Source organism: Selaginella moellendorffii, unplaced genomic scaffold (genome assembly GCF_000143415.4).
Source record: "Selaginella moellendorffii unplaced genomic scaffold, v1.0 SELMOscaffold_0, whole genome shotgun sequence".
Lineage (NCBI taxonomy): Eukaryota > Viridiplantae > Streptophyta > Lycopodiopsida > Selaginellales > Selaginellaceae > Selaginella > Selaginella moellendorffii.
This window is the reverse complement of record NW_003314261.1, coordinates 3871213-3894137: the sequence shown is the minus strand read 5'-3', so window position 1 is coordinate 3894137 and position 22925 is coordinate 3871213. Positions and strand designations below refer to the sequence as shown.

The following is a 22925-nucleotide window of genomic DNA, read 5'->3' as shown; positions in this document are numbered from 1 at the left end:
ACCTGGCTCTCTACAAGAGAGGCCCCTTTCACTGCGCGTCTGGAGTGGAAGCGGAAGAATACGAGAGGTTAGTGGATGATGATGTGGTCAGGCGCTACGGGTTACAGTATGACCCTCGCGGAGGCGTGGTGAGCATCTGCGGCGACAACACCGGCGTGCACGCATCGATCAAGGGTTGGGTCTCTGCTGTTCTTCAAGACGAGGTGTTCAACATGGGCATCCCGACTTTCAAGACAGTTTGCCACTGGACAAACATGCTCTTGAGCCTCCCAAACGGCACGAAGAAGATGGTGGACAACGTCCTCTACACGAGGAAGCCCGAGGTCAGCTCCATGGAGATTCCTATCGTGGTTGTGGAGGTGGCCTTCTACAATGAATCCTTCGACAAGCTCAAGGAAAACGTGAGGGAGATCATGAAGCTGGACACGGTGACGCTGGCTGCCGGCTTGAGCGTCAACTACGACGAGGGGAGTCGGGGAGTGTGGTTTCAGGCATGCATCGGATATGCCGGAGAGCTCAGAGAGTATAGTCGGCTGGAAGGGCACGAGTGCTTTGTGGCATCCACGGATACGATATTCAAGGGTGTGCCGGATTTGCCCACGAACATCCGGAATGAGTTTCGGTTCCCCCTTGGACAAGTTGTGGAGTTTGCAAGCTGTGCGGGCTTCATGCGAAGCAAGGAGGACATGTTTTGGTAGATGCAAAGGAAAAGCTAGCTGCCTTCCTAGAGGTGTGGAACTATCACTCTCTGGGCCTGGAAATAGAGGAAGGGTAAGAACTTTGGACTGGAAGCTTGCAAAAGAAATAGCTAAAGTTGTTTTACTCGTTGTTCGATGAACTCTGCGATTGTTCACTGGGTTTGTTTCGAGTCCAGCTCGAAAAACTCGCAACAGTCATGCTGGCTTCATGCTGTTGACAGAAACTATCTTGCTGGTTTAATCTTCTTCTTCTTCCATAGATCATGCTGACATCGAAGTTAGCGAGCTCGATCTCGACTTCACGGCTTTCTCCTTCATCGACGATTTGAGCGGATAGCAAAGGCAACGGCTCTCGGCTGTGTCCGAGTGATGCTCACCACCTCACCAAAGTCGAGCCTTTGGCCGCCAGAGCGACCATTTCTTCCACTTCCTCGAAGATTTGTTTTTTCTTGATATTTGGATAAACTTCGTTGATGTTTGATCCAGTTGCGTGGTCATCGAGGACAGTAGGATTGGCCTCCAAGCTGCCAAAGCTGCCAAAGCTGCCGGGATGACTTGCATTGTCACCAAGAGCGTGTATGTAGCACTCTTTCCTTTCTTGTCCTTCGTCTTTGGTATGGAGATATACTGCGGATGAAAACTTCGATCGAGCTGATCCCGTGTTTGATTTCATCGATTTTGGCATTGAGTTTTGCTAGTCCATGGTGACGAGCAAAGTTCTTAGCTGATGAATCGCAGTATCTCATCCTGGTATGTGTTTCTCTGTCTTTTGTTTAAAACCAAAAACCTTTCTCTTTGTTATCCGGTTTTGAGCTCGATCGATCAAAGGAGATCACCATTTGAGCGAAACGAATTCACCATATAAGCTCGATCGATCAAAAGTATTCATTCTATCTATTTCATCGTGACTACCATATCAAAGCTAAACAAAAACTCAAAGACAATGGGACAAGAGAAGCAAGCACGCGATTTTCTCGAAGAAAGCATGAAAAAAATTTAAAGTAGGCCAATCTGCTACCTGGAGAGCGCAGGCTTTGGACAAGTAGCGAACCAGGCGCCACACGAAAGGCGATGGTCGTTTTAAACGTGCCAGCTTGGCCAGCCACGTCACCAACATGTGGCATTTTGTGTACAGTTCCTAGGGTTTGTGCAGGGGTTTGAGAGAGGAGCTCTCGATCGACCAAGGCGCTGGCTTAGATCCGGTGAGTCTCCCTCCCTTCTTGCATCGCCGCGACTGAATTGCCGGTGCGCGGCGCTCGCAGATGTGTTTGTAGCTCGCTCGAGCTCCCGTTTCCTCTTTCCACCCGATTCCTCCTCTTCCTTTCCGAAATATGGCGGTAGCTCTCCCCGGATTACCTTCCTTGCTGCCGGCGAAATTGTATCTAGGATGCCAGCACCAGCATGCAACATCGCTATCCGCGAATCCATCCAGGAGATGCACTAGGCTACCTTGCATTTACTGCTGTGCGCAGTCCAGCGGCGACGATGGGCCGAGCACCTCTTCTTCTTCGTGGGCACAGGAGCCAGGGAAGGATTCCTATGCCGGATGGTCTTTTCTGGATAATGGCAAGCGAAAGAAGCTTTCAGGTACCTTTTTCTCTATTTCCTGTGCATGCGATGCTTACATTGATTCTTTTCGCGCAGGATTTTTGCAAGTAGGAGCAGGCGTTGCTCTCGCCGTTGGTTTTGCGTTGGTGTCCAATGCGTGTTGGAAGAGAGGTTGGTTCATTTCGTTTTCCTCATGCTTTTCTCATCGTAATGGATTCGAACTTGCAGGTGTAGGAAGCAAGGTGGATCTTGTACCACCACCCCCGGCTTACGAGGAAACATATGTGACAGAATCGACTAAGGTCAAGGAGGCTGGGGCTGCTCAGGAAGTCGAGGATGAGGAGGAAAGCCCAGTGGATGTCCAATCGACTGAGAATGCGGAGGAGGAAGAGGAGCAAGAGGTTGCCGCGGATGCTCCTGTGGCTACTCCGCATCAACCCGATACAACCACAGGTCAGGTTTCTTTTCCAAGTGACACGATTGAAGATAGTGAGGCTGGGGTGGTCAGTTCTCCTGCATCTGGTGGTGCTGCTTCAACCTTTGGTTACGAGAATACCGGCGAAGAGCTATCCCGTACTGACACAGAGTCTGGAGAGGATTTGTCAACCCCTGCTACTGACTTAGCCGTCGATTCAGTCTCCGATGATCTGAAGTCTCCCGACTCAGATGCCACACCCGAGTCGAGTGCCGGAACAGCCGATTCCACGTACTCAGTCGAGAGTAGCAGTCCTGAAGAACCAGAGAGCGTTTCCAGTGAGTCGTCTGCCCCGGTTGCCTTGCCGTCCGAGGACGAAGTCGTCGTAGCATCGGAGAAGCCCGACGTCTTGTTGGCCTCTGTGGATCTAACCGAGGACTCTAACACTGCTGTTCATGGTGCCGAGGTACCGTTACCTCAGGAGTCAGACAGGGAGGTTGAGCTGGTTGAGTCGGTGACTGCGTCTCCCGGTTTGAGTGTGAGTGAGCAGGATGAGCCTTTCTCTTCCTCCGAGGTTGGAGCAACACCCGTGGAGAATGCAGCTGATATGGTTTTATCCCAGGAGGATGAAATCAGTAGGATCACGTCTTCGCTAGATAAAGTTTCCCCTTCATCGGAGTCTGAATTTTGGCAAATTGTCATACCTGCTCCATCTGCGCCTTCTGCATTGCCATCAGGACGTGTATTGATCGCACCTGTCGTAGATCATGGCCAAGAACAGGCCCTCTCTGCGCTACAATCTCTTAAGGTGCGTTGCTTCTTCTTGTTTTGTTTTTGTTTTTATTCATTTTCGTTCGTGCAGGTTGTGGAGCCAGGAGTTGGAGCGTCTACTATCTGTACCCGAAGAGAGTACGCTCGCTGGCTTGTTGCTGCAAATCGAACCTTGGCAAGGTATTCTGTCCAGCTTTTCAGTTCTTTAAGTTCTCACGTATATATCTCACAGAAATACGGGTGCTAAAGTCTCTCCTGCAATGTATATCGAAAAAGTTACAGAAGCTGCGTTCGACGATGTTTCGCCTGAGGATCCGGATTTTCCATTCATACAAGGTTACAGTTTCTTCATACCAGACGCTCGTTTGACAGTGGACGTTTGAGCAGGCCTGGCGGAGGCAGGGCTTATTTTCAGTAAGCTATCACGGGGTCCAGATAGTGATGGCCCGATCCATTTTCTTCCTGACCGGTAATGCTGTTGCACGGGCCACCAGCACATGTTTTAATGCGTGCAAGTTTTTGCAGTCCATTGTCACGTCAAGATCTTATAAGCTGGAAGTTTGCCGTGGAAAATCATAGTCTTCCGGTCGCAAATCGAAATGTAAGTTTGTTTTTGAGCTCAAGAAGGCTACTTGTTTGATGTTGATATTACTTGCAGAAATTGCAAGAAAGGTTCATCGACATTGATAACATTCATACGGATGTTTGGCCTGCTATTGCAGCGGATGTTGCTGCGGGCGACCGAAGCATTATATCGTCTGCATTCGGTACTTCGGCTAAAACTATTTCCATTTCTGGTTTGACATGTTTTGGCAGGATACACGAGGCTGTTTCAACCACATAAACCCGTTACTACGGGCCAGGCAGCGGTTGCACTGTCATCTGGTGAGGCATCAGAGCATATCGGCGAGGAGCTTGAGCGTCTAGAAGCTGAAAGACATGCGGAAAAGGCGGTGGCTGCTGAGATAGCACTAGAGGCTCGTGCACAGAAAGAAGCGAATGCTGTTTTTCGTGAAGAATTGGATCGACAGAGGCAGTTGACGGTCGAAGCTGAGGCAGTGGCCGAGAGATTGAGGGAAGAGCTGGAGAAGCTGAAAAGTGAAAGAGAAGAAGAAAAGTACGGCGTAATGAAGGAAAGAGCCTCGTTGGACGCTGCAAAGGAAGCTCTGTCTCGAGCACGGCTTGAGGTTGATGACCTTCTGCAAGGGTTGTCTTCGGAAAAAGTAAAGGTGGTGTTTGAGCGGGACAGAATGGAGAAGCTTCTGGCCGAGATTGAAGAAGAGCGGGATACGCTGGAGAATGTGAAGTCGGAGACCCAAGTAGAAAAGAAAGCTCTCGTCCTTGCAAGGTAAACTTTCCCTCTTTTTTTGTTCCTCGTTCTAAGCGAGTTGGATGGTTTCTTTGGGCAGAACTTGGGCCGAGGAAGAAGCAAAGAAGGCAATGGCTCACGCTAAAGTTCTAGAGGAAGCGCGAAAGAGATGGGAGTCTCAAGGGATTGAGGTCCACGTTGACAAGGATCTGGACGACAGCAACATCCCGGTCCCAAGCTGGCAGTTCGAGAAGCTCGAGCTCCAGGACACGTCGCAGCAGGCAAAACCTCCAATGCACGGCATCCTGGTGAAAGCCGACGAGTTCAAAGGGAGGAGCTTGCAGTTCCTGAGAGAAGCGATGCAAACTTCCAACCAGAGGCTGAGCGTGGCGCAGCAGAGGATGCTGGAGTCCATGGAAAAGATCGCGAGGAAGGCCGGAGAAGTCCGAGATAACACTTTCTTCGTGGTGAGGAAACGCGCCGGCGAGGCTCAGAGCGCTGCTGCGTCGATGGCGTCCGAGATCTCGGCGCTGGTAGCCAAGAACACGAACAAGCTCGCGGATGGTTGCAAGGGAAGCGCTGAGAAGCTCGCTCAGATCTTCAAGCCCTGAAGAAGCCACAAGAACGCGCGAAGAAGAAACCGAAGTTTTGAAAGAAATAAGTGTTTGACGGCCCGGATGTGGCACTGGAGCCAACGGCTGGGATCGGCCCCTTGTTGAGCTAAACTTCCTCTTCAAGGTTTTGAAAAACCCTAAATCTCGAAGGCGCGAATTCTATGGCCCGGAGCAAGGTGCGTTCTTCCTCGATCGGTAGCTCCGATTGTTCTTGCGTCGTTTCTAGCTTACATTTGTGATAGCGATCGCTTATTGGCTCAGGAATCGCTAGTTTTTGTTCTCGATGTGTCTCCGTCGATGCATCCCTATCTTCATCACGTTTCTAAAGCTACGGCAGCTGTGCTGGAAAGGAAGGTAAGTTTCCATGAGAATTTTTTGCTCATTCTTCCTTGAATTTTTTTCTTTCCAGTTATTCAATCACAAAAACGATGAGGTGGGACTTGTTCTCTTTGGCATGGAAGGTAACCTTTAAGGATCTTCCTAGAAAATCTTGAGAAGGTTTGCTTTCTCTTCTCAGAGACTGATAACGATCTTAGACGAGAAGTCGGGGAAGCATACGAAGGCATTGTGAGCGAACCGATTACGCTTGTCGATGGTGAGCTGGTGACGAAGCTGCGAGCGCTTCCCCGGGGATGCTACGCAGGAGACTGTATCCTTTTTTTATGTGATCGTTTCTTTGATACTTCCGTTCTTCTTAACAAGCACCACTACAGATGTCGATGCCATCGTTGTTGCCACAGATATGATCTTCAAAAAGTATGGAGATGGAAAGAAAGGAAACAAGCGGATCTGCCTTATAACCGATGCCCAGTCGCCGATAAAAGAGCCAATGGAAGGTATGAGTATGATGGAACAGGTTGAGAAAATCGCAGAGAAAATGGAAGACCATGGAGTGAGGTTCGACGCGGCTATACTCAGAATGAACGAGGAAAAGCGTGAAAGCGGCTCGGAGAGCACGGAGATTCTAGAGAATTTAGCGTCTCGGACGCACGGAGAAGTCACAACCGTGGAAAGTCCTCTGTGCTTGTTTGGAGCTCTAAAGCCTCGCACAGTAACTCCCACGACGCTCTACCGAGGAGATATGGAGATGACACCAGGTGCACGAATTAAGGTACTGGGTGTTTCACTGTGTTTTGTTCTAATTTTTATTTTTTCTTTTTTTCTGCTTCTCCAGGTTTGGGTTTACAAGAAAGCCGCACAAGAAAGAGTTCCTAGTCTTAAGGTTTACTCAGACAAAGCACCCCAAAGTGATGCGCTTGCGACTCACGTTGTGAAAATGGATACTGATTACAAAAGCAGTGACGACCCGACAGTGTCCATTCCGAAAGCACAACGAGCAAAGGGTTACTACTATGGTCAGCAGCTTATCCCTGTGACCCCAGACATGGAACTGTCACTCAAGTTCACTGCTGACAAAGGAGTAAAGCTCCTAGGATTCACAGAAGCTGCCAATATTCCAAGGTAATGGATTTTTCTTTCCCTTTCGTACGAGATTTTAACTGTGCGAACGTAGGCACTACTATATGAAGGAGCCGAATCTTTTTGTTCCGGAGCCTGGCAATCGTAAAGCTTCTCTTGCAATGTCCGCTCTTGCACGAGCTCTGAAACAAACGAACATGGTGGCCTTAGTCCGGTGTGTTTGGAGACAAGGACAACGAAATGTTGTGATGGGAGTTTTGACACCAAATCTATCCTTCGAAGATGGCATCGTAAGTTTTTGTCATTGTCCTTCAGCAGGATTTTACCCGGTGTTGCGATTTGTAGGCAGATTCTTTCTATTTCAACATCGTGCCATTTGCCGAAGATATTCGTGAGTTTGGCTTTGCATCATTTGATGACCGACCTGCGTCCCAGTTGCCTTCAAAGCAACAAGAAGAAGCTACTGATTTACTAGTTCAGATGCTCGACCTTTCGCCCTCAGACAGCGTCGAGTCCCTACAACCCGAGAAAACGAGCAATCCAGTTTTACAGGTAGACCAATATAAAGGAGTTTCAAGCTCCCTGACTTATTTTATGATTGCATGCAGCGATTCTACCACTTTCTCTATTTGAAATCACTAAACCCAGACGCATCGGTACCTCAATTAGACGAAACTCTGAAGAAAGTCATAGAACCAGATTTTTCATCGGAGCATATTGAAAAACTTCAAGGACTTTGTAGCCAATTTACATTGGTGAACGTGCAGGTGAGGCACTGTGCTTCTGTCTCCCTCGTTTTTCTCAGTCGGGTGGTATGCGCAGAAAACTAAAAACTCGACAAAGTTTTGGAAAGACAGAATCGAAGCCGCTGCTAAAGACGATGATGCGGAAGCAAAGCCGGATGTGGATACCTCGGGCAGTGGTCTCTCGTTCGACAGTTTTGCCACACGTCAGGTCGAGGAAGTTGGAAGCTTAAACCCAGTCCAGGACTTCCAAACGCTACTAGCTCGTCGGGACAGTGATGAGTGGGTCGGGAAAGCTATACAAGGAATGAAGAAAATCATCATCGATCTCTTGGATTCCTCGTACAAAGGGAACACTTACGACAAAGCACTGACTTGCTTAGCCGCTCTCCGAAGTGGTTGCGTGATGCAAGAGGTAAGCAAGCAGTCTGCAACATTTTCGGAGCTAAACTCTTGTTTTCTCCAGGAATCCAAAGAATTCAACGACTTCTTTCGTGTGCTAGCTGACAAGTGCCAAGGGAAGCGCTTGAGCGACTTCTGGGACGCAGTGATCCAGAGAAAGTTGACACTGATCTCCAAAGGAGAAGTTTCAGACAGGTACAGTTTTTTTTTTTCCTTCTTTTGTGCGTTCATCCACGAAAGTTTTCCAAACAGCGATGTCACTGAGGAGGCAGCACTGGCATTCTTGACTTCGAGAACCGTCAAGGAGGAGCCAACCACGGCAGAAGAAGCGGAAGAAATCGACGAAATGGATGCTCTACTTGGAGAAGCTGTGTAAAGGTTCGTCACCAGAATTTTCGTTTTTCCTCCTTGCTGACACTGGAAGTTCGTATCCTCCACAGTAATCAAACGAAGAGCAAAAAAAATCCTTCCTTTCTAAACTTTCTTCTTTTTTCTTTGTCATCGGTCGTCGTGTCGCGCTTCATCTTCATTCCTTGATCCTTGGAAACGTACCTCCACGCGCGAAGATTCCGGAATGTGTTGATCGACGGTCTAGATCTCGTCCCGCCAGAGGAACGGACACGGCCCGCCGCTTACGGGGCTATAGTGATAAACCAAGTGTGGAGGGAAGACTATACTGTAGTTCTAGCTGCCTCAAAACCCTAGAGGCTAGGCTCCGGCCCTTGGCGGCGATCGATCGATCCATCTCATGGCGGCCGTGATGGCGGCGACGACGGCGTCCCCTGCTGCTGCTGCCGCGGCGCCGGCGGATACGTCACCGCCGCCGCCTCCTCCTCCTGCCGTCCCAGGTGTGGCTGCTCCTTCCGGCGTCTCGCTCTATGTGGGAGATCTGGACGAGACTGTGGCGGAGACTCAGCTCTTCACCATTTTCTCCCAGATGGGCCTGGTTACCTCTGTGCGCGTCTGCCGCGATGCCGTGACGAGGAGGTCCCTTGGCTATGGATATGTGAACTACTCTTCTGGCGCCGATGGTGAGTGCTCTCTTGTTCCTTTTTGGTTTCTCCTCGCTTAGAATCGTCGTCTCTTTGAATGCTCAGCGGTGCGAGCTATGGAGGCTTTGAATTACACACCCATCAATGGGAAGACCATCAGGATAATGTGGTCTCACAGGGACCCGAGTACGCGCAAGAGTGGCGTGGGGAACATCTTTATCAAGGTAAGGCTTTTTTCACTAAAGCCATGGATGCTTTGCTAACTCATGGTCTGTGAGTAGAACCTTGACGAGTCCATCGACAACAAGGCTCTCCACGATACTTTCATTGCCTTTGGCCCGATTCTGTCCTGCAAGATTGCTCATCAAGATGGAAGAAGCAAGGGGTATGGTTTTGTCCACTTTGAAACGGACGAAGCTGCAAACCTCGCAATCGAGAAGGTCAATGGGATGCAGCTGGTCGGAAAGAAAGTGTGAGTTTTCTGTGAGGCTCGCCATTCATCTTCTTCTGACCGGGTTTTGTTTTTCAGGTTCGTGGCCAAGTTCGTGAAGCGGAGTGACAGGCTTGCAGCAACCGGCGAGACCAAGTTCACGAATGTTTTCGTCAAGAACCTTGACCCGGAAATGGCGGAAGAAGAGATCAATGAGCATTTCTCGACTTTTGGAGTCATTACCAACGTGGTCATAATGAAAGACGAGAACGACAAGTCTAAGGGTTTTGGCTTCGTGAATTTTGACGATCCGGAGGCTGCAAGGGCAGCGGTTGAAACGATGAACAATAGCCAACTTGGTAAGCCTTCTTGGCCTTTGAGGTGCATTTTAACATTTTTGCTCGGCAGGATCCAGAACAATATACGTCGGAAGGGCGCAGAAGAAGGCGGAACGTGAGCAGATACTTCGCCGACAATTCGAAGAGAAACGGATGGAACAGTTCCAGAAGTATCAGGTTTTTCATTGTTTTTCTGCTTCTACGATGCTTCATTAAAGGCTTACGTGCTTTGCTTTTAGGGAGCCAATTTATATGTGAAAAACCTCGATGATTCCATAGACGATGAAACTCTAAAGCAGGAGTTCTCTCGCTATGGCAACATCACGTCAGCAAAAGTAATGCGCGATGAGAAGGGCATCAGCAAGGGCTTCGGTTTTGTGTGCTTCACGTCGCCAGAAGAAGCTTCAAGGGCAGCCACAGAGACAAACGGTATGTTTCTGTCCTCTTAACTTTACTGAATGTGATTGTGATCTTACAGGCCTTATGATCAATGGAAAGCCGATATATGTTGCTATGGCCCAGCGCAAGGAGATAAGGCAAGCTCAGCTTCAGCAGCAGTATGCTCAGCGCATGAGCGGCTTGATGCCTCCACCCGGTGCTCAAGTTGCAGCTGCCTATCCTCCAGTCTACTACGCTGCCCCTCCTGCGCTCTTGCCACAGGTGCCTCAAAGGCAAGGCCTCATGTATCAGCCTGTCATGAGGCCCGGATGGAGGACTGGTCCGCTAGCCCCACCAGGAAGGCCATCACTGCAACCTTTGCCACCGTATGCTTTGGTAAGAAATAAAAAAGGAGTCCCTTTAAGCATCTCTTCTTACATTGTTGGTGTAATGCAGGTTCCTAACGCGCAGAGGCAGCAGAGACAGGTTAGGAACCGGCCTCCAGGGGGACAACCGCTTGCGCAAATACCACAGCTGCAGATTCCACAGCCGCAAGCCATTCAGCCTGGCGGCTACAAAGAAAACGGAAGAAACCAACAGGTACTGTTTCTCTTTTTTCTGTGGAGTGGTAGTGTGTGTGTGTATCTTTCAAGCTCTAAATCTTTTATGCAGCAACGACCACGGCAGGCTATGAAATATGTCAACAATGGCAGGCCTCGGGATGGAGCAGCAGCGGGCGGGCCGGTGCTCATGGTCCCTGGAAACATGCCCATGGGTGGAAACGACGTTCTTAGCATGATGTCGGCGGCCTCTCCACAGCAGCAAAAGCAGCTACTGGGAGAGCGTCTCTTCCCTCTCGTCCGGACACACCAGGTACCATCTCTTGCTTTTTAGTTTCACGGAGCTCACAGGTTTTGCTTTGATGGTGGCAGTTTGATCTTGCGGGCAAGATCACTGGAATGCTGCTGGAGATGGACAACTCGGAGCTGCTTGTGCTGCTGGAGACTCCCGAGGCTCTGGCCTCCAAGGTGGACGAAGCCGTCCAGGTGCTACAGCAGCACTCCAAGGCCTCCACGGTTCCATCCTCGCCCCTCGCGGAGGTTCCAGTGGCTTAGAGCACCCCAGCCGACGACAAGCAAAAAGGAAGAAAAAAAAAAGGAGAGAACCATCGATCGATCGTTTTGAGTTTTGAGTATGAGCTCCTCACAGTTTTGCCAGGCTTTTTTGTTTCGAAGACTCTTTTAGTTTGTAGCACTGTGCTGGCGCGATCTAGAACACAGCAGTTTTGGCGCGGGAAAGAGTCTCCACTCTCTTTAGATTTCTTTGTGTGTGTCCAGCTTTAAAAAATCTATTGGAAGAAGAAAGGGGAATATACTAAGGAATAGAGCAGGAGCCCTAATTTTCTCGAGAGATCAGTCGCGCGAAGAGGAGCATGATCGGCGTAGGCGCTGGGCAGCTGGGGCGGGCGCTATGAATCTCCAGGTGTGTATTGCGACTCGCGCCGCGCCTAGAGATCTCTCTCTGGAGCTTAGGTTTCCGTCCGCGTCCTTGGATTGCTTGCAGCCAATGCTGTGAGCCGAGAAGATGAGCAACGTCCCGCCCCCCATGTCTTCGCAAGCTGCCTATCCTCCCCCAATGCAAATGCGTCCCAATCAGGCCTCTGGTCCTTTCGCTCAGCCACAGAGACCTCCTCAAGGACCTCCTGGAATGGTATGTATGCTTTGCTTTTTTTTTGTTTGCCTTGGCTCTTTCTCTTATCTTATGTCTTCCCTTTGTTTTCTATTCTTTTGCTCGCTCTCGCAGTATGGATCTGCCGTTCCCTTTCCTCAACAAGGCAATGCGTATCCAGGCTCTTATCAGGTCGGGAATCCGGGTCAGCTTCTTCAGTCTTATCCAGTAAACGCAGGACAAACTAACAATGGTATGGCACAAGGTCTGCATTCGGGCGTACCACCTCCAGGATCCGTAAGTTTTTCTTTGATCCCCGCTACTTTAGTGCGAGTGCTGATTTGTTTTTTGCTTCTGCTTTTATCGGTGCTGCTACAGAGAGCTTCTGAATGGCAGGAGCATTTTTCTCCTGACGGGAGAAGGTTGGTCTTTAAATGTTTGAGTTCTCGGCCTTTTTACTCATGGTTTTGGTTTCTTGCCCTGAAGGTATTATTACAATAAGCGGACTAAGCAGTCGAGCTGGGAAAAGCCAGACGAGTTGATGACTCCGACCGAGGTTAAGTTTTTCTTGAGTTTTTTTCTCTCAGGGACTTACGTTTGTGTGTTTCCCTTTTAGCGAGCTGATGCTTCAACTGTTTGGAAAGAGTTCGTGACTGCTGATAGCAGAAAGTAAGTTAATGAGGTTTTCTTGCATATTTCAATGCTGATGAGCACTTCGATTTCTAGATATTATTACAACAAGTTGACGAGGCAGTCTACATGGACAATGCCCGAGGAAATGAGAGTATGTCTCAGACTTTCAGCCTTTGCGTTTTACATTGTTGTTTTGTGCAGGTAGCTCGCGAGCAGGCGGATAGGGGGTATATGGGAGTCGCTAAGATGGAAACTGCTCCCGGTATATCGGCACCGTCACCTTTACTTTCTTCTCCTCTTCCTTCTTCTCCTGTTGTAGCTCCTGTAGCTCAGACCCTCACCCCTGCCGCTACAGGAACCCCGTCTCCAGCGCCTCTTGCAGGGTATGTCCATTTGGTGGTTTGTATCCGTTAAAACTCACTGATGTTCTGTAGGTCTGGCGCTGACGTTGCTGAGGCTACCGAGGAGACACAACAGACACAACAGGATCTGGAGGTAGGCAGTAAATGCGGTTTCTTATGTATTCTGAGGTTTGAGTATCCTCAGGAAGCAAAAAAATCGTTACCATCGATTGGTAAGATCAATATTGCTCCAGTTTCAGAGGGAAAGTCATTTTCCACGGAGGAGCCTTTGATTTCTTATGCGACAAAAAATGTACGCTCTAATGATTGCAAGCTTGCTTCTAACTTCATATTCAGGAGGCAAAAAGCGCCTTTAAAGAACTTTTGGAAGCCATGCACGTTCAATCCGATTGGACGTGGGATCAGGTTTGATAACTTTTTCTTCGTCGCTAACATGAAATTTAACATTTACTATATTTCAGGCTATGCGCGTAATTATAAATGACAAACGGTATGGTGCCTTGAAATCTTTAGGTGAACGCAAGCAAGCTTTCAACGAGGTAACCTTAAATTTTGTAGATTGTATCAAACTGTTTTATTCTGCCATCTCGCAGTATCTTGCGCAAAGAAAAAAGTTGGATCTTGAAGAAAAGCGTTTAAAACAAAAGAAAGCACGTGAAGATTTTATAAAGATGTTGGAAGTAAGTTTTGTTGCTCTGGTATCTGTCAGCTTACATGTTTTGCCTCGGCAACAATTTGTGTCTGCTTAGGAATCCAAGGAGTTGACATCAGCCATGCGTTGGAGGTCAGGAGATTTAATTGGTTGCTTTGTTTTACATAACGTTTTATTTCTACAGCAAGGTCGTATCTCTTTTTGAAAGTGACCCACGTTTTCATGCCGTGGATAAAGAGCGAGAGCGTGAAGATCTTTTTGACGACTATTTGCTGGACCTGGAGCGCAAAGTAAATTTTTCATTGAATTTTCTTTCGTTTTTTATTTGACATTTGAATTTCAGGAGCGAGACAAGGCTCGGGAGGAGAAAAAGAAAAGTCGCGCGGACTTCAGAAGTTACCTCGAGTCCTGTGATTTTATTAAGGTATTTGTAGTGGTGCTTTAATCCTCTTACTCACTGTATGTATAGGTAAATTCCCATTGGAGGAAAATTCAGGATAAACTCGATGACGACGAGCGCTGGAGCCGATTAGATAAAATGGACCGCTTAGAAGTCTTTCAGGTTCTCGCTACATTTTTTTAAGTGCAAACTAACACGAACTTGTGAATTTTGAAGGAATATATTCGTGATTTGGAAAAGGAAGAGGAAGAAGAAAAGAAAATGCAAAAGGTTGGGATAGAGATTATTTTCTTTAGCTTCTGACAATAATGTTGGCTTTTCCGCAGGAACAAATACGCCGGAAAGAGCGTAAGAATCGGGACGAGTTTAGAAGTCTCTTGGAATCTCACAAAGCAGCAGGAATATTGGTTGCAAGGTGCCCATGGCGAGACTACTTAGCTAAGGTAAAAGAAATTTGCGTCAGTTTAACATTTGACGATTTCTTCGCAGATCAAAGAGCATCCTGCTTATCAGGCAATATGTACTAATCTGTCGGGTTCGACACCGAAGGAACTTTTTATGGATGTCCTGGAGGAGCTTGACAAGCTGGTTAGTCAGAATGTCCATCTTAGTTTGTAATGAAACGTTTTCTTTTGAACAGTATCTCGAAGACAAGGCCAAGATCAAAGAAATCATGAAGGTCGGAAAGGTAGCACGCTTCTTTTTATAGTAATTTGTATTTATCAATTATCATCTGTAGATTACGGTGGTACCGACAACCACTTACGACGATTTCAAGGCTGCACTAGCCGAGGCAGGTGACTTGACGGCGATATCTGAACTGCATATAAAGGTGAGTAACTTTCCAGTCTTTCTCTCCTTTTCTGACACAAACACGCAAAACAGCTAGCTTTTGAAGACGCTCTCGAACGACTAAAGGAGAAAGAAGAAAAGGAGGCTAAGAAACGGCGACGCTTAGCTGAGGAGTTCTCTACTCTACTCCGATCAAACAAGGTTTCCGGTGATAGATTGGCTGGGAAAGTTAATGAAATTTTCTTGCAGACAATAACGGCTACATCTAACTGGGAAGAGTCCAAACCGTTGCTACAGGAGACGGTGGAGTTTAGGTACGTGTAGAATCTTCTCAAATTATTTACCGGTTTCGAGTTGTACTGCAGGGCTATTGATGACGAGGTGGTGCTGAGAAAGCTTTTCGATGAGCACGTAGCTCATTTGCAACAGAAACTCAAGGAAAAAGATCGCAAGCGAGAGAAGGAGGAAAAGGTATGTGCATAAGGTATCCTTGGTAATGCTGGACTCAATTGCCCTCGTTCCAGAAGGACAAAGATAAAGACAGTAAAGACGACAAAGATAAGGAGCGGAAGAAAGACAAGAGCAGCAAGAAGGATCGTAACGAGGATGGTGAACCAGCGCTCAGTAAAGAAGAAAAGAAGAAGGACAAGGACAGGGACCGTGACAAAGAAAAAAGGCACAGAAGGCGTCACAGGAGCGCAAGCAGCGACGATGGATCCGACAGAGATGACAGGGACGAGGCTAGGAAATCCCGGAAGCATGGACACGAGCACAGACGATCTTCAAGGAGGGTAAGCGTCGGTTATTTTCCAGGAACTTTCAGTCTCTAACTTTCGCTTCTTCGCCAGCATGGCCATGACTCTGATTCTGATGCCGAGGCCAAGCCGAAACGGCAAAAGCGGGAGCGGCGGAGCACCGAGGAACTGGAGGACGGGGAGGTCGGCGAAGACGGCGAGATACGCAGCTAGGATACCATGTTTGTTAACTCCTCCCTTTCTCGCTTGTCCATCTTTCTAGCTCTCTCCACCTCGCTAGTCCGGTGGCGTGATTGTTTGGAGAACTCTTTAACTTACGTTCTTAGTTTCTAGATCTTGGGCTTGCATTCGTGGTCTTGCCTGTTTGTCGATAGGCTTCGTGGTTCTGGATTCTGGTACTGAGACGTTTGTTTTCGTGTCTTCGTTTCTCCAAGCTTGGATGGGAGCTTACAAAGCAGCTGCTAGAACGAGGTATAGAACACAAAAGCTATGGAAGTTCTTTATCTTGGCGCTAACCAAACGTTTTTGCGTGTGTAGTCCCGGGAGTGGAAAGTTTTAAAGTTCGTGTAGTCATGGAATGGCAACTCATGGAGATCAAGCCAAGGCGGTCGCGCTCCAAGACTTTGCCGAACGAGATGAGCGGCAGAGAGCTCTGGCAGCGTCGATCCGCGGCTGTGGCGATCTCGCGGATGCGCGACTCCTCCACTCCCGCGTCCAGGCAACTCACTTCCGCCACGACAGGTACCTCTCCAATCTCTTCATCGAAGTCTATGGCAAGATTGGCAGTGTCGTGGACGCGAGACGAACTTTCGACTCCATCTCTCAGCCCAATGTATTCTCCTGGAACATGATCATCGGAGCTTACGCTAGAAATGGGTTTCTGAAAGAAGCGAGGCGGGCCTTTGATGCAATGCCCCAGGCATATTCCATCGTCGCGTCCACAGCCATGGTGGCGGCATATGCCCAGACTGGGCATCTGCACGAGGCTAAGGGAATCTTTGACAAGATGCCGGCCAAGACCGTGGTGACGTGGAATGCCATGGTTGCTGCATTTGCGCAGAACGGTCGGATTGTCGAGGCACGTCAGCTGTTTGATTCGATGGACGAGCGCGATGTGGCCTCGTGGAACAGCATGATAGCAGCATATTCCCAGGCTGGGAATCTTCGAGAGAGCAAGCGCATGTTTTATTCCATGCCCGAGCGCAATGCCACGTCGTGGAATGCCATGATGTCGACATATTCTCGGGAAGGGGATCTGGAATCGACACACCGGATCTTTAACGAGATGCCAGAGCCCAACGTAGTGTCGTGGACAACGCTTGTCACGGCATATACCCAGAGAGGGGATACCGCCAACGCGAGGGGAATCTTTGACAAGATGCCCCAGAGAGATACCGTGACGTGGACGGCTATGATTCTCTCCCACGCTGACAACAGGGAAATCGGCGAGGCCAAGAGATTGTTTGACAAAATGCCCGAGTGGAGCAAGATCGTGTGGAACACGATGATGTGGGGATTCGCCCACAATGGGCTTCTGGACGATGCAAAGAAGCTCTTTGATTCGATGCCAGTGCGCGACGCGGCGTCCTGGACGATCGTGATCGCGGCGCTGAGTCGTGTTGGGCGATTGGCGGAGGCGAGGGCGCTGCTGGATCGGATGCCCAATCGCCTGCCCATGGCGTGGAATGCTGTGATTGCGGGATACGTCGACTATGGCGAGCTGCGGGAGGCGAGAGCGCTGTTTGAGATGATGGCCGAGGCGGAGAAGAGCGTCGTGACATGGACGATCATGCTTACCGCATTTACCCAAGGCGGGGATCTGGAGTACGCGCGCGTAGTGTTCGATTCCATGCGAGAGAAGGATCTGGTGGCATGCAACGCGATGATCGCTGCGTATGCGAGGTTCTCGAGAGTGAATGAAGCGGAGGATTTGTTTGAGAAAATGCCAAGGAGGGATCTTGTCTCGTGGACGGCAATGGCCTCAGCATTTGCCCATGCGGGGCAAATTTACTCCGCGTTGAGATTCATCCACGAGCTCATGCCGGAGAGGGACGCCATCACCTGGTGTTCGATCATCGCCTGCTGCTCGCAGAACGGGATGGTCGATCGTGCGAGGAGGATTTTCGACGCGCTGCAGCTTGGAGCGGAGGAGCTGCCCCTGTGGAACGCGATCATCAACGCGTGCGCGCTCAATGGCTGCTACCGCGACGCACTCGAGCTCGTCTGCTCGATGCAAATGGACGGGGTGGAGGCGGAGGAGATGACGATGGTGAGCGTGCTCATGGCATGCAGCCACGCCGGCTGGATCAAAGCCGGCAGGGGTTACTTCCTGTCGATGATCGCAGACAGGGGCTTGTCGGCCAACCTGGAGCACTACTGCATTGTGGTTGACATGCTTGCTCGCGGAGGGCAGCTGAAACGCGCGGAGGAGCTACTGGAGACGATGCCGTTTGAGCCGACTCGCGTCGCGTGGACGGCGTTCTTGGGCGCTTGCAAGAACCATCGAATGCGATTGCGTGGAAGCACTGGAGATGAGATGATCGATCCAAAGCTTTTCTGGGCGGACGGGTCGTCGCCATCGTCAGCGTCTGCGCGAGTTAGTTCGTCCGGGACTCTGGTTTTGCTGTCCGAATTGCACAAGCCGGGACAATAAGTTATCCACAGATCAGATAGAACTGAACAATCACTTTTTGGAGGAGGTGGGTCCAATCGCTTGTGCAAACAATAGTAGATCTCTTCCTATCCGGTACAGAGCTCTCGGATCAAATGGTCTCGATCCTCTTCAAACCACTGGATGGGATATCAAACAAAACAGAGGTTTTCTTCCTTTTTATCCATTTTGTACACAGATCAAACCAAAACACCCACGAGCAAGGAGCAATAGTAGCAATTCTTGTGCTCACGGGACTAAAGATCACAAACAATCTCTAGTCCGAATCGCTGCTGCTGCTGCTGCTGCCCTTGCCCTCGCCTTCCTTGCGCTCCTTGCGGTCCTTCTTCTTCTTCTTGATCTTCTCCATGAACCCTTCGTGCTTCTTCTCCTCCCCGGCCTTGTGCTCCTCGTCCTTCTTGTACCCCGCGGCCGCTGGAGGAGGCACCGCCCCGGATCCGGAGCAAGGAACCCCCGCCGGATGGTCGTGGCCTTTGTGCTCGCCGGCGGCGTGGGCCTTGTCCTCCTTCTTGTGCTCCTCCTCCTTCTTGTGCCCGCCAATGTGGAGCGTCTCGCTGATCTTCTCCATCATCGACATTGTGAAACAAAAACTAGAGAGCAAAAACTATGAAGCAAAGATTACTAAGAACTTTCTCAACCCAACGAACTTTGATCCACACCAATGAGAACTCCTGGACTTGATACTCCTCCAATGGCCGGCTCGCGAGACTATATAGGAGCCCAGAGCCAACGATGTGGCGACGCGTGGGCAAATGGGATGCCCACACGCGGAGGACTCCACCGCGTCCGGTGCGTGTATGGGCCCACTGTGATCGATATAGAACGATACATGTTCGTACCTATAATAGTATTATTTCTTCGAAGGAGGAATCCATCACATCACCGACACATGATCTACACAACTGAACGCTTTATCAAAGTTTCTTCATGGGTAAAAAAATCTTCGCTTTAATCGATTGTGTTCCCCACATTGGTTGGTCACAAATTCACAAGGCAAAGTGTGGCTTTTTAATACTCTCAGTTGTTCTACCAAAGATTCTTGTGCTTGATTCGTTTGCAAGCAGCACAAATGCGGCTGCGTTTCTTGGCTCCAGCTCCAACACCATCTTCGCCGCCGCTGCTGCTCGCTCGGGATCCCCGTGGCTCCGGGACGATCCCAGCAAGCTCATCCAGTCGAGGAGATCGGGCGAGTACGGCATTGAGCGGATGAGCTCCTCCGCTTGCTGCAAGTATCCCGAGCGGCCGAGAAGATCCACCAGGCAGCAGTAGTGCTGCTTGGTTGCGGCGATGCCGAAATCCATTGTCATCGAGCGGAAGCAGCCGCGACCACCCTCCAGATCCCCCGTGTGGGTAAATGCGAGTAGGATGCTGGCGAAACATGCGTCGTCTGGAGATATCGTGAGTTTCATGAAGTGGAAGAGCTGGATCAACTGGTGCGGCTGCTTGTTCTGTGCAAATCCACCCAACAACGCAGTCCATGACACGATGTCCCTTGCTGGGGATGATTGGAACAACTTTGTGGATTGCTGGGTCTGTCCGTTCAGCCCTCGCATGTACACCATCACGTTCCACGACACAATATCCCTTTCGACCATCTCCGCGACGAAGATATGTGCAGCCCGAGCAAAATAGCCGTTTAAGGCATATGCTGCGAGCATCGCGTTCCACGCGATAAGATCCTTTTCCTTTATACTGCGAAACATTTGCTCGGCCTCCTCGACATGACCCAGCTTTGCATAAGCAACGAGAAGAGTGGTCCACGAGACTGTGTCCGGCATTGGCATTGAATCAAACAAAGCTTTTGCTTGTGACAAATGAAAAGAGTTGGCATACACCGCCAGCATGGAATTCCACGCGACGTTGTTCCATGCCGGCATTCTTTGGAAACAATCCCTTGCTTTATCGGTATTCAACGTTTGACCGTAGCCTAAGAGCATGGCAGTCCATGTCACAATGTTGCTACCGCCAATTCTAGCAAACAATTCTCTTGCATGGTGCATATGCCCTGATGCGGCATACGCTGTAAGCATGGTGTTCCAAGCCGGTAAATTCCATTCCGGCATTGAACATAGAACATTTCTTGCTTGCTCTAACCTAGAGTTTTCCGTATAGACAGATAACATCGTTGTCCAGGTTATCAAATTCCGCTCCGTCATCTCTTGAAAAGTCTGCTCGGCCTTGTACACATCCCCAACCTGGGCAAATCCTGACAGCATGGTGTTCCATGTGGCAATGTTTCGCTCCTCTAGTCTATGCAAAAACTCTCTTGCCTTAGAAATCAAACCATCGGAGGTGTAAGCAGCGAGCATTGTATTCCACGACACCACATTCCACTCGGGCATCGATTGGAAAAACTTCTCGGCTTTGTGAACACCATGCGCCTGGGAATACGCAGAAAGCATCAAATTCCAAGAAAACATGTTCCACTCGGGCATTGACGAGAAAACAAAACACGCAAGCTTGCAGTCACGGTGTTGCACAGGCGCTGACAAAAGTGCCGTCCACGAAACTAGACTCCATTCTCGCATGCTGTCAAAGATCTCAAACGCCACTTGCATATGCCCCGCCCGGGCATATGCAGAAAGCAAAGAATTCCACGAGATGATGTTGCGTTCCGGCATCTGGAAGAAAATTCCCTGGACATCCGCAAGATTCCCAGTTTGAGAATATGCTGAGAGCATTGTGTTCCACTCCACGAGATTCGTCTCTCGCATTGCGTCGAATATCTCCCTGGCATGCTGGAGGTGCCCGTTCTGGGCATAGGCCGAGAGCATCAAGCTCCACGAGAAGACGTTTCGGTCGTTGGCGATGGAATCGAATACCTGGCGAGCATAGTCTGGCCTTCCAACCTTGCCATACGCTTGGATCATTAGATTCGCCGCATAAACATCGTCCAAGCAGCACGAAAGATCCCGCTGGATGCTAATGAGCTCCGCTAGATCTTTGCAATGTCTGATGTGCTCGATGCATCTCATAAATCCTCTCGCCTGTTGCCTCGATCGTTGCAAACACGTGCTCAAAGACGCTGTAGAAGCCACACAAGAAATTTATCGTGATTTAGAGTTTTTTAAGCAGACACTCGGAGGGACTGAGTTTTATGCGCCCAAAAATCTCCAAGACTCTTAATGGCGCCATCGCCAATCTCTTGGTACGACTCACACTCGGATGCTACGAAAGCTTTTGGACTCGCTGATCATCTTGTGCAGAGAAGGCTGCTCACTACTCACTACTTAATGTGTGGAAGCCAGAAATGTTGTAAGGTGTTGACGAAGGCAACACGGAGGCTCGGATTGGCGTGGTTGTCGCCGACTACGGGTGTCTTGCTTGCTCGTGCCCCAAGTTTGAGGTTTAACCAAAAGTGGCACATAGCCGCTGCAGGGTGATGCTCATCCCTCGATTCTTCGGGCCTTGCCCTGCTCGAAAGTTCAGGTTCTTGTCACCATTCCCGACTATCAGTCCCAGAATGCTGGCTTCAGCGCAAACGTTCTCCCGGGGTCGGAGCTCAAAGGTCCATCTTTGGCTCATCTAGAAGCAACCAGAATCCGTTCTTGCATCGCAGAGAGTTTTGTTTCAAAATCAGCAGGGAAAATTACCATGCTCCCAGGAAGAACGAAAGGTTCTCGGGATTGTTTGGTTTTATGACATTTTTTGATAGATTTAATTATTTCTTCCTTTTGCTTTATTTGTTTAAAATTTCCAAAACCTTTTGCGTGAGGGTTAAACTCTGCCGCGTGGCGTTTTGGACGGTCTAGATTAAGGGCCATGTCCATCTTCCCTTTAAATTGGCATTTGCAAATCAGGGTAAAGGATTGAAGCAAACGATGGCGAGTACTTTTGTGGAGATGCACGGCGGTATGCCCGTCACCAAGGAGCTGATAGTTGACAACGACGAGCTTATGGAGGCTTTGGCCGAGGCTGCCGAGGCACGTAAGAAAAGAGAGCGTGAGGAGGAACACAAGGATGGGCAACCCCTCAAGAAGGTAAGGAGAGATGACATCCGAGAGGAACCCTGCAAGGATCAAGGGCAAAAGATGGCGAGTACTTTTGTGGAGATGCACGGCGGTATGCCCGTCATCAAGGAGCTGATAGTTGACAACGACGAGCTCATGGAGGCTTTGGCCGAAGCTGGCGAGGCAAGTAAGAAAAGAGAGCGCGAGGAGGAATGCAAAGATGGCCAACCCCTCAAGAAGGTAAGGAGAAATGATGCCCGAGAGGAACCCTGCAAGGATCAAGACAAGTCGAGGGGTCCTATAATCGTGAGGATCAAGCTGCACAAGAAGGGATATGCAGTCAAAGAACCCTGCAAGGATCACTGCAAAGATCAAGTCGCGAGGATTGAGCTCCACAAAGAAAACAAGGAAAGCAGTAAGACAGTGGCAAGGGCGATCAAGCCTTGCAACACAGCAAGAAAGGCGTCACAGCAGCGGAGGAGTCTTAAGGTGCTTGAGACGAGCGCTAGCATGAAAATCGAGTGTGAGCCAGTGAAGAAGGTGCTCAATGCTAGGTCCTTGAATGTACCATTGGGCGATGCTGTGAAGAGACGAGAGGAACGGGGTGTTCACTATCTCGATTTTGGTGTTGGTGATGGGTGTGCTGCTCGTTTCACAGCTCCAAAGATCAAGTGGAACCCCATGCGCACCACCACTCGCATATGATTTTCGTTAATGTTGCAAAATAATTATTATTATATGTCTTTCATACTTTAATAATTAGCATTATATCTTTGTCTCGCTTCTTGCGATTGGTGTTTTTGTCTTGCTCCTAGCAATTGGCGGCTTTATCTCGCTCTTAGCGATTTGAGCCTTTATCTCATTTCGAATACTCTTCTTGCCCTCGTTTGTGATGATGGGTTTCGACGTCTGCTTTACAAGAGCGCTTCATATATACTATACTTTAAATATTTTATACATAATATATTTTCTAAAGTTGAGATGA

General features: G+C 49.3%; 7 protein-coding genes across 15 annotated transcripts; 5 read left to right on the top strand and 2 right to left on the bottom strand.

The window, feature by feature from the left end:
* The first annotated feature begins 1828 nt into the window (after positions 1-1828).
* Positions 1829-5522, top strand: LOC9632043. 2 transcript variants are annotated; one of them, XM_024674647.1, is made up of 12 exons: positions 1829-1900; positions 1961-2285; positions 2343-2417; positions 2475-2699; positions 3399-3469; positions 3524-3612; positions 3665-3768; positions 3820-3901; positions 3958-4033; positions 4091-4199; positions 4249-4780; positions 4842-5522. In XM_024674647.1, the coding sequence occupies exons 2-12, from the start codon at positions 2030-2032 to the stop codon at positions 5350-5352; spliced, it is 2130 nt and encodes a 709-aa protein (XP_024530415.1). In that variant the 5' UTR covers positions 1829-1900; positions 1961-2029; the 3' UTR covers positions 5353-5522. The 2 variants fall into 2 exon arrangements, with proteins under 2 accessions (XP_024530415.1, XP_024530410.1); XM_024674642.1 differs by having other exon boundaries at positions 2475-3469.
* Positions 5513-8398, top strand: LOC9632042 (ATP-dependent DNA helicase 2 subunit KU80). The gene is made up of 12 exons (XM_024674692.1): positions 5513-5531; positions 5598-5709; positions 5765-5816; positions 5873-6004; positions 6069-6466; positions 6530-6816; positions 6869-7064; positions 7120-7326; positions 7383-7541; positions 7597-7932; positions 7984-8114; positions 8172-8398. Exons 2-12 carry the CDS (start codon positions 5653-5655, stop codon positions 8293-8295), a joined length of 2079 nt encoding a protein of 692 aa, XP_024530460.1. The 5' UTR covers positions 5513-5531; positions 5598-5652; the 3' UTR covers positions 8296-8398.
* A 199-nt stretch (positions 8399-8597) lies between these two features.
* LOC9656215 (polyadenylate-binding protein 4-like) lies at positions 8598-11421 on the top strand. Of its 2 annotated transcripts, none has more exons than XM_024674721.1 (10): positions 8598-8950; positions 9017-9135; positions 9193-9383; positions 9441-9700; positions 9750-9856; positions 9919-10108; positions 10158-10453; positions 10514-10657; positions 10745-10930; positions 10990-11421. In XM_024674721.1, exons 1-10 carry the CDS (start codon positions 8668-8670, stop codon positions 11170-11172), a joined length of 1959 nt encoding a protein of 652 aa, XP_024530489.1. In that variant the 5' UTR covers positions 8598-8667; the 3' UTR covers positions 11173-11421. The 2 variants fall into 2 exon arrangements, with proteins under 2 accessions (XP_024530489.1, XP_024530483.1); XM_024674715.1 differs by having other exon boundaries at positions 8599-8950; positions 10730-10930.
* A 20-nt stretch (positions 11422-11441) lies between these two features.
* LOC9632041 (pre-mRNA-processing protein 40A) lies at positions 11442-15653 on the top strand. 6 transcript variants are annotated; one of them, XM_024674681.1, is made up of 28 exons: positions 11448-11539; positions 11590-11767; positions 11861-11917; positions 11991-12022; positions 12104-12147; positions 12212-12281; positions 12342-12394; positions 12452-12509; positions 12560-12741; positions 12793-12853; positions 12905-13012; positions 13057-13125; positions 13182-13259; positions 13314-13400; positions 13470-13504; positions 13557-13662; positions 13716-13796; positions 13842-13934; positions 13989-14042; positions 14099-14215; positions 14262-14360; positions 14413-14460; positions 14512-14604; positions 14658-14765; positions 14814-14878; positions 14930-15035; positions 15089-15355; positions 15413-15653. In XM_024674681.1, exons 1-28 carry the CDS (start codon positions 11528-11530, stop codon positions 15530-15532), a joined length of 2481 nt encoding a protein of 826 aa, XP_024530449.1. In that variant the 5' UTR covers positions 11448-11527; the 3' UTR covers positions 15533-15653. The 6 variants fall into 6 exon arrangements, with proteins under 6 accessions (XP_024530428.1, XP_024530449.1, XP_024530446.1 ...); XM_024674660.1 differs by having other exon boundaries at positions 11442-11539; positions 11861-12022; XM_024674667.1 differs by having other exon boundaries at positions 11479-11539; positions 11621-11767; positions 11861-12022.
* LOC112346245 (pentatricopeptide repeat-containing protein At4g02750-like) lies at positions 15463-18150 on the top strand. Of its 2 annotated transcripts, XM_024674709.1 has the most exons (4): positions 15463-15540; positions 15754-15790; positions 15857-16060; positions 16106-18150. In XM_024674709.1, the coding sequence occupies exons 3-4, from the start codon at positions 15897-15899 to the stop codon at positions 17970-17972; spliced, it is 2031 nt and encodes a 676-aa protein (XP_024530477.1). In that variant the 5' UTR covers positions 15463-15540; positions 15754-15790; positions 15857-15896; the 3' UTR covers positions 17973-18150. The 2 variants fall into 2 exon arrangements, with proteins under 2 accessions (XP_024530477.1, XP_024530468.1); XM_024674700.1 differs by having other exon boundaries at positions 15857-18150.
* A 96-nt stretch (positions 18151-18246) lies between these two features.
* Positions 18247-18567, bottom strand: LOC9656214 (dehydrin HIRD11). Its single transcript, XM_002960356.2, has one exon. The coding sequence runs from the start codon at positions 18565-18567 to the stop codon at positions 18247-18249; it is 321 nt and encodes a 106-aa protein (XP_002960402.1).
* A 409-nt stretch (positions 18568-18976) lies between these two features.
* On the bottom strand, positions 18977-21515 carry LOC112346256 (pentatricopeptide repeat-containing protein At4g02750-like). Its single transcript, XM_024674799.1, has 2 exons — positions 21344-21515; positions 18977-21015 (listed from the first exon to the last, which is right to left on the bottom strand). The coding sequence occupies exons 1-2, from the start codon at positions 21513-21515 to the stop codon at positions 18977-18979; spliced, it is 2211 nt and encodes a 736-aa protein (XP_024530567.1).
* Positions 21516-22925: the final 1410 nt, after the last annotated feature.

Bases quoted from the DNA above. Each gene is read 5' to 3' on its own strand.
- LOC9632043 (XM_024674642.1), top strand. From the start codon at position 2,030: ATGGCGGTAGCTCTCCCCGGATTACCTTCCTTGCTGCCGGCGAAATTG. The intron at 2,418-2,474 runs GTTGGTTCATTT...TCGAACTTGCAG, and splicing joins CAATGCGTGTTGGAAGAGAG to GTGTAGGAAGCAAGGTGGAT. The intron at 4,200-4,248 runs GTACTTCGGCTA...ATGTTTTGGCAG, and splicing joins CATTATATCGTCTGCATTCG to GATACACGAGGCTGTTTCAA.
- LOC9632042 (XM_024674692.1), top strand. From the start codon at position 5,653: ATGCATCCCTATCTTCATCACGTTTCTAAAGCTACGGCAGCTGTGCTG. The intron at 5,710-5,764 runs GTAAGTTTCCAT...TTTTCTTTCCAG, and splicing joins CAGCTGTGCTGGAAAGGAAG to TTATTCAATCACAAAAACGA. The intron at 7,327-7,382 runs GTAGACCAATAT...GATTGCATGCAG, and splicing joins CGAGCAATCCAGTTTTACAG to CGATTCTACCACTTTCTCTA.
- LOC9656215 (XM_024674715.1), top strand. From the start codon at position 8,668: ATGGCGGCCGTGATGGCGGCGACGACGGCGTCCCCTGCTGCTGCTGCC. The intron at 9,857-9,918 runs GTTTTTCATTGT...CTTTGCTTTTAG, and splicing joins AACAGTTCCAGAAGTATCAG to GGAGCCAATTTATATGTGAA. The intron at 10,109-10,157 runs GTATGTTTCTGT...GTGATCTTACAG, and splicing joins GGCAGCCACAGAGACAAACG to GCCTTATGATCAATGGAAAG.
- LOC9632041 (XM_024674660.1), top strand. From the start codon at position 11,642: ATGAGCAACGTCCCGCCCCCCATGTCTTCGCAAGCTGCCTATCCTCCC. The intron at 12,510-12,559 runs GTATGTCTCAGA...TGTTTTGTGCAG, and splicing joins CAATGCCCGAGGAAATGAGA to GTAGCTCGCGAGCAGGCGGA. The intron at 14,766-14,813 runs GTTTCCGGTGAT...ATTTTCTTGCAG, and splicing joins CTCTACTCCGATCAAACAAG to ACAATAACGGCTACATCTAA.
- LOC112346245 (XM_024674700.1), top strand. From the start codon at position 15,897: ATGGCAACTCATGGAGATCAAGCCAAGGCGGTCGCGCTCCAAGACTTT.
- LOC9656214 (XM_002960356.2), bottom strand. From the start codon at position 18,567: ATGTCGATGATGGAGAAGATCAGCGAGACGCTCCACATTGGCGGGCAC.
- LOC112346256 (XM_024674799.1), bottom strand. From the start codon at position 21,515: ATGAGCCAAAGATGGACCTTTGAGCTCCGACCCCGGGAGAACGTTTGC. The intron at 21,016-21,343 runs GTTAAACCTCAA...TGGCTTCTACAG, and splicing joins GCGGCTATGTGCCACTTTTG to CGTCTTTGAGCACGTGTTTG.